General features: G+C 47.7%; 1 protein-coding gene across 2 annotated transcripts in view; it reads right to left on the bottom strand.

Annotated features, from left to right (window-relative positions):
• Positions 1-3440: 3440 nt before the first annotated feature.
• MYBBP1A (MYB binding protein 1a) overlaps positions 3441-13552 on the bottom strand; it is an 80869-nt gene continuing 70757 nt past the window's right edge. The window contains exons 25-27 of one of the 2 annotated variants that reach the window (XM_073315348.2): positions 7592-7693; positions 6590-6726; positions 3441-3917 (exon numbers count right to left, since the gene is read on the bottom strand). In XM_073315348.2, coding sequence (XP_073171449.2) covers positions 3539-3917; positions 6590-6726; positions 7592-7693 — 618 coding nt within the window. In that variant the 3' untranslated portion in view covers positions 3441-3538. The remainder of the gene's footprint in view (positions 3918-6589; positions 6727-7591; positions 7694-13552) is intronic. The other variant, XM_073315349.2, reaches the window with a different exon arrangement.

Here is a 13552-nt window from a genome sequence, read left to right as displayed (position 1 = left end):
ACATGGGGTCCAGTCCTGAAAGGGGCTGAGTACTGGCCCACTGACATCAATGGGAGTCACTGTGCACAGCACCTCTCAGGATCGGGCCCACGAGGAGGCTCCCGCTGGGGCAGCAGGCTCCACACCCGCATACAAGGGGGCCTGTGTGCAACACGTGCCTGGCTCTGCTCCGGACTAGTCTCAGCCAGCAGACCAGGCTAGGGGAAGGCCAAGCACAAGGACACTGAGTCTCATTTTAACTGCAATCGGGCCCCTCAACTGCTGCTTAAAATACTGCCCAGGGGCAGCCTCTGGAGCAGGGGGTGGGGGACAGTGAGATGGCTCAGCCAGACCCCATCCCCACGCTCACCTCTGCTGCCAGGGGGCTGCCCAGCCCGTGCGCTGCTTCATTCCCCAGCTCTGCAGGGGCAGCAACAGCAAATCCCGATCCCCAGCAGCAGGGGCAGCTTCCCAAAGGAGAGAATCAATCAGCAGCGGATACACACACACAGCTTCAGACCCCTCTCAGTCCCATCAGCAGATCATCAAGCAGGCCAGGCCCGAACTCCACACTCCATTTGCATAATTTATCACCGGTCATCTCTTAGGAGAGTCTTGAAAGGCATTTGAAGTGTGAGGCCCTTTATTAGGGCAGAGGCTCTGAAAGGTGCTGGCCCCGCTAATTCCAGATGGCAGAGGGTGCCCTGCGTCTCATCACCTTGCTCTGAAGTTCATAGGGAGGTTTTTTGGCCATATCAAGGGTAATAGCTGACCAGGGGATGCTGGGAATGAGATAGGGTTCGCAGATGTTCCGCAGGCTAAACCAGAGGCTATTTCAGTCCCTCCAGGAACAGCCATGGATTGGTCACCAGGGACCCTTCAAAACCTAAAAGCAAGTGGTCTTGGAAGTAAAATCTGAGTCGCTCAGTCAGGCCCTAAACAGTCAGAATTCCCTCGGGCGGGGTGAGCAACAGAGTGGGCACAGCAAGGACAGCGGCAGGGGAGCGTGTTAAGGTCCCCACTGTGCCAATCCACAGAGAACAGGAACCGTCCCAGCTCCTGAGTCCCAGCTCTTGAGCTCAAGCCATAGCCGCTCCTGCTTTCGGTTTGATCCCCGGTGTGTCGGCCACGAGGGCAGCCAGCACACAAGCATTACCCATGCAACATGGTACGGCCAAGGCTTTGGAGCGAGGCCCTAGATGGGTCATTGGCAGGGACTGATCCCCGTGCCCTGGATCTAAAAGCACGAGCCTCTCGGCTACTTGAGCAGCAGCAGCCTCTTCAACCTCTCTGCACAGTCCAGAGATGGAAAAAGGGGCACAGTGTGTTCACTAGCATGGGATACAGAAGTTTCCCTTCATCCCACTGCACTAACAGACTGAGCCCAGGCTGCGGGAGCTCGACCTCCTGCGCCAGCCACGGTGTCATCAAACCTCCCAGAAGAGCAGGTACGTCAGCGTCAATCTCCAGCCTCGTTGCTGAAACTGGTGATCAGTGCCAGCGGTGGCAGGGTCCATGTGACTCACATCATTGGTGACTACAGCTCTGCACCACCTGAAGGCAGCTGCTGTCCTCCTGGAGCTGGGCACACCGGCTGTTCCCTCCTCAGTGCACTGGGGGGAGAAAAATCACTCACAAAGTCTCACTACAGAACAATGGGGCAGCAAATTGGCATGCAAAGGGGATGTGGGTTTAGCATTCACTGAAACCTGCACCTCCCCACCCCACTCTTTAAAATCCAAACCAGCCCCGACAGGGCACTGGGGGCACAACATCAGAGGAGGATCCCCACCCCAAGGTAGGAAGGGATATTGCAGGAGAGCTTTCCGCAACGGGTTCGCCAGGTATGAATCACAGGGATCTCCCGCCTCTGCTGCTGAGGCTGGTGCCAAATGCTTCCTTGGAAAGCGACCAGCATGAGGGCAGGGGGCCCTGCAGTGCCGTTCTGGGATACGCAGGAGGATGGGAGATGCCGTAGGGTAGATCAAGCGGTGCATTGCTCAGGTACAATGGGGCAGGGGGCAGCAAGTGGGGAAGCAGATGAGCCAGGCTGACAGAGACCACCAATGGGCAAGCTCACCCCACCTCCTGGAAAAAGTGAGAGTTTCAGGTGGGACTTCCCCCTGCATCAGCATTTGCTGCCTGGAACATGGCCCCCAGCTGCTGTGGAGGAAGCCCTCTTGCAAGGTGGAAACCTGGAGGGGTGAGACCTACCTGGATTAGCAAGAAGCAGCCCTTTAGGTGGCGGAAATAAAGCAGGGGAAGGAGGTTGGAGGAACAGCTAAAAACCCAGACCCTTCCCACCACCCCATACACCTCTAAATCCAGGGGGATACTCCCGAGACCCTGTCCCTGCTGGGGATAACGCTCCCCTGCCAGCAGCCTCGGCTGTGCTCCGGGCAGGGAGGGAGAGCTGGGAAAGGAGCCGGGAGGGAGAACCGCAGCTGAAGCCAGTTCTAAGACCCAGTGAGTGTTTCTACAGGTAAATTTTAAAAGAAGCGATCGATTCTTGACATTTTAGTCTCCATTTACTAACTACAGGCACTTATCAAGGGTGACTATATGGAAAGGATACCTGTAATCTGGGGCAGATCCGTCAAGAACGCCGACCCCACCAGCTGTAAAGCAGTTCAGAAGCAGCAATGCTGGAACCCACATCCCAGCCCTAGGGAACCAGGGCCCCTGGCCCGACATGAACCCTCCCAGTAAATGCTGCTTCAACAAAGACCATCCTACTGCGAAGGGGGAGACAGGAGGGCATCACTCTGGTGTGGCCAATAGAGGGCCTGCTGCGTTCACAGCACAAGAGGACACCCGAGTAGCTCCGACGGGAAGCACTCAGCACTGGCGTAAGTGGGTATAATGCCAAGATGTCACTTACACCTGCTGGAAATTTGGTCCACAGCCCAGCTCCTGCTTCCCAGGCTGGCAAGGACCAGAGCCACTGCCGAGGCTGCACCTTTGGTTTGTGAATGGGCCCCAGTCCAGCCCGGGAGAGCTAAAAGGAACCAAGCCCTGCAGTTCTCGGCTGGAGCAGTGGAGGACGGATGTTGGGGGGAGGCGTGGGGGAGGAGACCTCTCCAGTCATAGCGGCTTACATGAATGGCCATCCGGGACTGTACCAGAGACCATTTCTGACCTGCAGAATGTCAGCATTGATTGACTGGCCAACTACCTGCCTAATCTCCAAAGAAAAACAGATCTTACCGCTGGCAAAGCAGAGACATGAGCGAGACAAGAGCTCCCGCTATCCCAGACAATCACCCTGACAGGAAGGAGGACGGTAGCTGGGGGCACACTGCTACTGCATCACGGTTACAGAGCAGAGAGCGTGAGGACACATGCAGAGGGGTTGGAGGCAGGGATGTGTCTATCTGATCCCAGGCTTCAGGTTCAGCAGACAGCGACACCCTGCACTCAGAAGATTCCCCGGTCATGAATCAGACAGGCAGGTCGTAGGGTTCAGCACCACAGATGGTTTATTGAAACTATGGGATAGTGCAAAAGTATATATAAGCTATTAAAACATCCCAACCAGGTCTGATTAAGTCCACACAGTTCATGCCTTTTGAGCTGGTGTTTTGTTTGCTTTCTTCTTCTTCTTCTTCTTGGCTTTACCCTGCTTCCCCTGAGTTTCTTGGCCATGGCTCCCCTTGGCCTTCTTTGGCGAAGGGCCCTCTGCACCGCCCTTTCCCACTCCTCCTTTCCTCTTTTTGTTCTTCTTCCGTGCTGCAGCCTCCCCTCCCTCTAGGCCAGCCTCTCTGCCGCTCTCTGCCCTGTTCTCTGGGCCAGCCTCTCCGCCGCTCTCCGCCCCGTTCTCCTGGAGAGCCTTTTTGCGTTTCTTGGTAGCTGGCAAGAAGCCTTTCTTCTTCCGCTTGAGAGACTTTGCTCCAGGGGCGTGCTCAGGCCGGGCCACTGCCTTCTCCTTTTTGGGGCGCCTGTAAACCAAGAGCACCACAGATCATGGCACGTTCCAGCTAGGAAGGTGACATGCACCGCAGCCTGCCCCCTACGGACGGCAGTACGGGCCAGTAACAGCAAGCGGAAGCATGAGCGCGTCACGGGAAGCGTAACATAGCAAGCAAATAGAGCAGGTAAGCTACATTCAGAGCCACATAGAGTCGATTACATTATCTGAACATTTGCTCCATCTGATCACACGACAACCCCAGCTGGGCTGGAATCCAAGAAGATAAACAAGAGCTTCAGAGGAAGGCAACCCCAACTCCAGTAATGAACAATGCTGTATACATTTTGTGTGTGTGTGTGTCTCTCTCTCTCTGAGTACACAAGTTTGGGGGAGTGGGGGGACAGGAGGGGGAGCAAGAGACTTGATTGGGGCAGCCAGCTCAAAGATGGAAAGGAGGATCTCAGGGGTTCCTACTTAACTTTTGGGCTCATTCCAGCCCCTACTCCAGGCCTGAGCAAGTTCCCACAGGGGTGGAGGCCCCACAATATTTCCACTGCGGGGAGGCTAGCCCCCTCCACCCCAGCATGAATTCATTCGTTATGCAGCAGCAATTGCCCGTGTTTACAAGACGCTATGTGAAACCACACTCCTATTTAATTCTATCTAGTGCCCTTTGTCCTCGTACGGCGTGACAGAAGAGTGAGGTCCAGGCCATTTTCAGCATGCCATCAATCCCAACCGACACTTCGACTGCCTCACCTCTAACCCTGCTAAGTTACACCAGCCTATGACAAACCCGGCCACCTCCCTGGCTCTCCCCTGGGGGCAGCGTGAGTCAGTTAATCCAGGTCCATTTGCCTGCTGAACCACTTAGGTGACAGCACTGCTAACAGCTACCGTGTATCTCAGAACGCACAGAGCAGGGATTCGGGAAAGGATCCAGTCTTGAATTTCCCTGGCTTGTCTCCTTGTTTTTTAATCCAGAAAACCCTTCTCAAGTCAGTGTGTCTCTTCACCGCAGAGGTCTCGGGTTCTCAGGGCTGCTCATCAGTGACTCCACCCGGGAAAGATGGGGCCAAACCGCACCAGTCAGTGTGCTGCGACCCCTCCAGCCCCCTGGTGCCAGCCCAAGGAACTGACGCAATCCAAGAACCATGCAGGGAATAAGATTTGGAATCCCTAAAGCCTCCCTCGGGCACTGCCAGGCTGGTCGTTTGGGTAGCAACATTTGCTCTTGTTATCTGCCATTATAACATGAGCCTTCAGCATCACTTAGACAGAACGCCCTTGAGTTAGGCTGAAAAATGAGAACGTGTCACGAAGGGGGAGAAAGTACCACAAACCCCCCGTTCGTTAACTTAATTGGATTCCACTTTGTTCCTTAGTTGATACATAAGCCACCAACACTCCACTCTGTCTCTGCTTACGGCAGCTGGGCCCTGTAAACTCAGGCAGGAGATGAGAGGGACAGAGAATGCCAAGCAATGGTTTCAGCTGTGGATAAAGAGGGCCAGTACTATTCCTTCATTGGTATGTTCTACCAGAGCTTACACTACTGCATTAGCAGGATAAAAGATGTTTTTCGGGATTTATCCTAATTACTTCAATGGGCTTTGGGTCAAGCCCTTAAAACCCAAACTGCATGCCTATGCATCCTGTGAAATGAGTCACACACACTTCACAAGTCCCTCCCCTGCAGATCCTGGACCACGTCTTCTAATGTGTGCATAATAATTAAACTGACGCCACCACCAGGAAGTGGCAAAGCTGTAAAGTTCGATTTTAGCCCACAAACAAGACAGATTTCCAGGAACAGAGCATTTCTTTCTGCCCTTGGGCAGAAGTTAAATACAGTCCAACAACTAACCCGCTCGGTCGGACAGATACAAGACATATTCAGCCCCTGTGCCTGACTCCCACCCTGTTATTCCGAGATGGTTTTAAAGCCTTGCTGAGAGATGCAGAAACTAACTTATTCCCTACTCACAGAGACTCACAGGGTAACAGAGCTCAAGGAAGGGGTGGGAGCCTAAAACAGTCACCTAAACCGGCTGGCCTCGCCCTCCGGATCTCTTGCAATGGTCACAAGTGACCAGTGATCTTGAGAATCTAACTTGAGACACCTCAGAAGGACCTGGGCACCCTACCCACTGAAGCGTTTTAATTTGGGCATCCAGAAAGCAGGGCACCCAAAATCACAAGTCATTTCTGAAACAGCTGACCTGCTTGCTACTCAGACCCATTGGTTGAGTATTTCTGCTCTCCTCATCCAGGACTGCCTCCGCAGTAGCTAGTCATACTCACAACGTGAGGGGTAGAATGGCAAACCACTCCCCTCCAGGAATTCCTTCACTGCCCCTGTCTGCCCTGGGCTGCAACTCTGTTCCAGCTGAAGGCTGGTCCTAACTGCAACGTGAAGTGTCCGGAGACAGCAGAGCAGCTAACTGAAGGTGATCCAAGATCAGGGAGAGCTTGCTTTCCTTCCCCCAGGGCTGACGAGACACCTGTACATACCACACTTGGCCTAAAGAGGTCCCAACTCCACCAGCCCCATGAGCTCAGCTCAGGTTGACATTCAGTCTCCTATATGGCAAAGGCACGGATCTGTTTCTTCCTATTTCCCCAATCTGAGAAGCCAGAGCAGCACAGAAAGCCCAATGCACAAACTGGCGTAGAGGCCCCGGAGCGGAGGGTACATACGCAAATCCCAGCAGCTTCATGACGTTCCAGTAGAGACTGTCGAGGCGCACGGATTTCCCAAACCCCTCCTGCTGGCTCAGAGCTTGTAATGCCTGACTCAGCTCCGCCAACTCCACATTCAGCTTCTGCAAGGAGAACTGTAGTAAATGAAGACCGACAATGAACTGCATTCAATCCTCATTCACCGTGGCACTGCACCCAGCTATTCCCTAAACCAGAAGCTACAACAGGCAAATCCCAACCCTCAGCCAGTTCCCAGCAGCCACTAGGCTTTTCCCTTCCTTAGGAACTGTCTATCTTGGGGGACAATGCCCTAGTACATACCTCTAGTGCAAAGACGTTGCATCTGTGTCAAAACGGACTTGAACCTGCGTGGCTTATCCTGGTTTCAAACCCATCTGCCATCTTGCGGACACCCACCCTCCCATTCCTAGGCCCATAATGTCCCTGTAGCAACACAGTATTGCTCCCATGAGAAAGGGATGTTAGGAAAGCATTTTTGTAAGGGGCCTTTAATGCAGTTCTATCCTTTTTTGGAATCAAAGCTAATCATGTTCTCTGCTCTGTCTCTTTATATAATAACTATCACCCAGATATCTCAAAGCACATTACAAAGTAGGGCAGTATCCTTATTCCCATTTTACAGATTGGGAAACTGAGGCTCAGGAAAAAGGGAAGTGACTTGTCCAAGCAGGTCCAGTTCAAGAGGCCCTATATAAGAGCTAGATATTATTATAATTATTGTGGATGTTAAGGGTTTTTCTGTCATCAGACTTAGCTACTAACTCATTTTCTAAAAGCTGTACAGGGATATAGACATGGGACTTGCACTGGCTTCAGTGGGGAGCCATCTGGTTAAAAGCCCAGTGTAACATTTGGAAACAGACCTTCATGCAGGATGCAAACAGGACAGCTGCTGACTGAAGCAGCAGGCCTGTCAACAGCATGTATGATGGACTGAACCTGGAAGTGGTCACAAATTCGGCCAAAGTCTGGGCTCACCTGCTGGTTCACAGTTTTGATGAGGAAGTTCAACAGCTCCAAACACTTAATGACTTTCTCCTGGTCAACTTTCACCTTGAACTCGGTCACCACCTTCAAACTCTGCAAAAGGAAGGAAGGAACATCAAACTAAAACGAAGGTGAATCAAACTAAAAAACAAAGAGCTTCCCTCAAGAAAAAGCAGACAACGAGCGATTTGCAGGTTTAAAACATCAGTAAAACACTCAGAAAGGCAAGAGGCATCAGACTGCAGGAGAGCCTAAGATAAGTGCCAGGAACCGCTATCGCTTGGGTTAATAAACATGACCGAACAAAGCAAGGCACGATCCTGCATTGCTGGGAGACTGCAGCAATTAGAGACCTACTACTGTATGCGGGATAAAAGAGGAAAGTTAATATCTCACCCGCTAAAAGGAGAACTCCATTGCTGGAAAACAGCTTCTACTGAGAAACCACCATTCAGTTCAACGGCAGCAGGACCGGGGATTTACACACAACTTGCTAATGCAAAACTCTATTACCACGTATGTCTAGGAAGCACCAATCACGAGTCCCAAGAGGGATCTTGTCAACCAAGTGTATGTTCACCAAAAAGGAGAGGGAAAAAATAATCTCTCTCTGTATTTCCTTTATGCACTGAAGGCTTTGAGACACCAGCATGCTTCGGCTTAAAGCAGAGCCACGCAAGCAGTAGCGGTGATGGGTTAAAAGGAGGCCAGATTTATTTATGAGGGGAAGAAGGGAAAACAAAGCATGAAGGGCAGCAGCAGCAGCCACCCTGCACAGAGATGCTGGGTCTTTTGTTGACAGGTGTTAGAATCCTGAATGTCCATGACTTTTACCAAAAATATCCTTGACAAAATCTTAGCCTTAGTACTCAGTGTTGCTACCTCACTGCACTATGCACACCCTGCTCTAGGCCCACCCTAGGTTCCATGGTGGTGAGTTGTGACTTCTCAACTCCAGCAGAATAGTTATTGATTTAGGTTTTTTTTTTAAAAGAAAACGAACAGTCCAACAAAAGTTTTCACTCCCATCTTCATCTCCTCAGTACCTCAGGCAATTACAGTTAATGCAGTGAAAAGGGAACAAACCAAACATCAACTCCCCTGATAACCATGCTGCAAAAATAAGAAATAAATTCCCCTCAAAAGCCATGCAACATTCTCTGAAGGTCAACAAATCTGGACTGCTGTGGAGAGATCCACATGACCATCTGGCTAGAGGGAAGTAGAGGCAGAGACAAGATGGAACAGTCAGGCTGGTGGAGAAAGTTCAGGCTCAGATTTACCTCCTGGTATTATTATTATTATTCAAGTTACCAATAAAGCACAGTGAATAAGAATACTATGATTTAAATCAATCATATTTTTACATTAAAAAAACCCTATTTAACATTACATTTTAAATTATGACAACCTATGTTAATGTCTAAACTTAGATTATAATCTATTAAAATAATTTACTTTAAATATAAAAACAATACTAAATGGTACAGGTTGGCTGTCAAGTTTCAAAGAAAGTCAAACCACTAAACTAGAGGCAATCACTGGCTAAGCACCTGGAACCAGTGTGTTGAAGTGCTAAACCACAGCTGCAGAGAGAGAATATTTTCTTCATTTCAGTTCATTCAACTAGTTCAATTCAATGACTAGTTCATTCAAAGTTAAGAAACCAACTGGGAGTTCAAAAAGCAGGAACACTTATTTTTATTCATAAATTAGAAGAGGAAAATGAGGCCTAAAAGAATGAGATTTACTAGTTCTGAAATCCTGAAGGACAGGGTGACCCAAAACAATCAGCTCAACTGACTAACTACAGATATTTCCTTTGTTTAATAAATCAGTTTTAAATGCAAAACATATTTTGATAAACTTCTATTCCTTATGTATCCAGTACATTCAAAGGCGCTTGTTGATGCTGATGGGGAGCTCAGCAGTACAGGTGAAAAAATAATCATCATCGAGTAAATAAGAAATGCATCATTTACCCCAACATACACATTTTGAAAATTAAGAATCTGAATAAATATAAGTTAAGTTATTTAATCGCTTAAATGAATGTGTATAGACATAGTGTATCCTCCGGATTAGCAAAAAACAGCACCAAATTTAGGGTAGAGCCTATATTTAGCTGCAAATCAGCATGTATTAATGGTTACTAACTAGTGACAATCAAACTTCCTTTAGGAAAATAACTAAAAAGTACAAGATTAAAATCGATGATTTAAATCAAGGTTTCATGCTTGCTGATTTAAAATCAATTATTTAAATCGCTTTGATTTAAATCAATCCATGCTGCAATGAAGCCAAATGACACCAAGGGGGTGAGAATGACTGTATACTGTGTATGTAGGGAAAGGGGAGAGAGTTTATCTGGAACAAGTCAGGAAAGCCACAAGTTCACATGGGGGACAAGTGCGAAAAGGCACCGACCGCTGCAGAAAGTGTCTCAATGTGACTGTGTGCCAAGTGACATCATATGTGGAGTCCTGGAACACACACACTAGGTTATGAATTCACAACTACAGACCTGTTGAGTCTCTTCAGAAACTTCTCCTTTTCTTCTGCAACTCAAGATCCTGTCTACACTGAGCTGTCAAGGCTCCTGTATCAGCCAGTTCAATTTCAAATAGCAAACAGATATATAAAGATTGCAGTTTGGTCTCAGAAAATTCACGAATAGTTTAGGAAAAGGACTACATCTGCTGAATAAACTTCCCTTGAGAATTGTTCGCCCACCTCTAGCAGAACTTTACTCACTTCAGACATGAAGTAGAATTAAGAAGGTAAAGAAATCTGGACATTTGTAAATGTTAAAGAGGGAGGATGCGCCAGTGGTCAGGAGACCAGTTCCCGGCTCTGCCATAGACTTCCTGTGTAGCCTTGTGCAAGTCACTCAGCCTCTTTATGCCTCAGTTCCCCACCTGTAAAATGGGGCTAATGGTACTGCCCTGCCTCCTGGTGTGTTTTGAGGATAAATACATTAAAGAGTGTGAAGTGTGCAGATTCTATGGTGATAAGTACCTGAAACAGACATCAGAGCACGCACCCAGACGCTTATCCCCACTGTATCACATAGAACATAGGTCTCATTCTGACTCAACGGCCACACCAAGGCAACTCCAACAGCTTCAGAGAAGTTACTCCTGGTTTACACCAGAGTAAATGAAATCAGAGTCAACCCCCTTATGTATAGCAGATTCTGAGGAGTATAAAGAATTCTATTGCACCAGGGAAGCGCCTTCTTTGACTGTGGATTGCAACATCAGGGTAAAACATCAGTTGGCAAGACAATCTGATGCATACCTTTACAGGAAAATAAAGCAGAAACATATCATTATATAACTATCGGAGTACAAGGTAGCTCATTATCTTTAAGGGATTCCGCACCCCTGAATTAAATTTCTTACAAAAATACAATCATTTCATGATCAGGTCCACCAAATGCTCCACATCTACCAATCAGAGCCAGCAACTGAATGCCACCATGTTCTGCAGGCTAGAATTCACACCATCACTCCATTTGACTTTCAATAAGTTGCTGATTATTCCCTCTGGGTGGGTAGAAACTATGCTTCCCTTCCCTGTGCCAGAGCTATCAATAACCTCCAAGGTTACACACGAGTCAATGGCTCTGAAGTCTCTCAGGTAAAAGGAAAAACAAAACAAATATTAGCTGTGTAATTAAAAATACTCGCATGCATGAAATTATTCCAGAGACGATGCACAGTCCATTTATTCCACTTACCCCTCCCCCCACAAAAAATCAGCAAGTCAATTATTTGTTTAAACCACCAAAGCAGAGATAGATTTGTATTAAAACGATCCTTGCTAATAGTAAAATAGGGTGCTACCAGACTCGCATTATTCTTTGTATTCCTGAAGCTGAGATCAGTCGAGAGTGGGGGGCCCCTTATGGTCTCAGACAATTCACGAATAGTTTAGGAAAAGGACTACATTTGCTTATGGTAGGTGCTGTGCAAATACCTAGTGAGAGACACTTCTGCCCTGAAGAGCTTATAATCTACACAGAAAAAACAAAGGGTGGGAGAGGGAAACTAAAGAGAAATAAAACTATTTGACATTTTGAAAAATAACAACGCTTCTGATCATTAAAACAAAGACTTCAAAATCCCCATTGACTTCCCACTGTGTCTGCTGTTTGTGTCATTGTCTGAGCTTAGAGAAATGGTAGACAGAGACTCAATATTTTCTGTTCAGTTTGAGTTCTTAATTCCCAGGCACTAGCACCATGCCATTGGGTTTGAGGCCTGATTCAGAGCCCTCTGAAATCAAAGGGAAGACTCCCACCGATTTCAGTGGGAGCAAGATCAGTCCTGAACTACCTATTGCCTAATTTTCAGAAGTACTGAACACCTGCAGCTCTCACTGAAATTAAAACGGCATTGGTTTCTCACCTTTGAAATCAGGTCTTTGGTGCAAATTCCTTTAATCTCGATGGATTTCAATATAACCAAACTGATGCAGTTACACTGATGCAGTAAAACACGGGCTTTCGTCCCACTGACTTAAGTGCTTTACTAAGTTACTTCAGCAAAAACCCTGCTTTGTACCAGTCTGCACTGATGTAGGTGGTTTGCATGTGAGAGGGTATTTAGATTTAGTTATGCCAGGTAAAATCTCGAGAAGACTCCAGCATACTGTTGACGCTATGTAAACACCCACCCAACCAAAACGATCACCTGCAAGTGGCTATTGGTGAGAAGCTCAATCAGACAAATGATTGGCAATCACCCAGCACAGAAGAAGCCAATATTCATTCTTGCCCCTTGTGCAAGTTTCAATGGTGCAGAAGCTGGAGAGAATGATTTTAATGAAATCGGATCCAGACACGGTTTATCCTATTGGGTTTCTCTTCCAGCTCATACTCATTTTTTGACGGGGGCAATGAAGATTTTCCTCCAAGTGTGAAAGCACATTAGTTTATTAGAATCCTTGTGCACGGTACAGCGGAGATGATTAAAGCTGCCTCGGAAGCCTTGGGCACCCAATTCCCATTCTATTTTACGTAGCTTCTTACGCTGCATTCATCACCATAGTATCTGTGCGCCTTCCAGCAGTGCATTACGCGAGGCGACTAACTTCTGTCACAAGTGTTTATTCCTCTCATCCTCTCCGCAGAGGGAGACACATGGACAAGGGAGGGTTTTTTAAGTTGTTATACGTGTTTATGTTGGACAAGGCGTGCCAATGCAACATGCCTTGCATTTGAAATGGCAGGTGGTAAGGTTTCCGATGGTCCTCAGTCCCTGGAGGCGTTTGTTTCCCAGCTGTGGGTCAGCCCATTTTATTGAGAATTATCTCCAAATCCCATCAGCAGCTTTGAAAAATATCAGCCCAAGTATTCTTGCCACCTGCAGCATAGACTACTGTTTGTACGTCACAGGCTTGCATGAGGGTTTGGTTTTCTTCACACCCCCGCAAACCTCTGCACTGTCTGTCTAGGTACGCAAGTCACTATATGGAATGCAATTTCTACTACTGAAAGCTCAAACTTTTAAAATTCATTTTACAAATGTAAAGCAGAAGTGATTACCAAACAACAGATGGCACACCAAATATGTAACTATTCTAATACTACTTCAGGCATCTGTAACATCCTCGCAAGATACTAACTAAACCCCTGCAAAATTGATAAATATCCTCCTATTATACAAGGGAAAACAGAGACATGGAGAGGTGAAATGACTTGTTCAAGGTTATGGAACTTGTAGTTAAAAGATCCTTCACAAGGACAGCTGACTGATCAAATTACCCTGTCACTCTCTCTAACCATCTAGGACATCCTTTATGTCCACACTGGCACTATTGGCCAATTACAGTATTTCCTACTGTTTCCATTGTTGCTACCCCAAGAACCACCAGTGCCACTTAACAAGGAAACTCAGCCCAGATTTCAGCTCAGCAACACCTTCGCCAGTTAAATCATTCTGGCAC

Source organism: Lepidochelys kempii, chromosome 17, assembly GCF_965140285.1.
Source record: "Lepidochelys kempii isolate rLepKem1 chromosome 17, rLepKem1.hap1, whole genome shotgun sequence".
NCBI classification, from domain to species: Eukaryota; Metazoa; Chordata; order Testudines; family Cheloniidae; genus Lepidochelys; species Lepidochelys kempii.
This window is presented reverse-complemented; position numbering and strand designations above follow the sequence as displayed.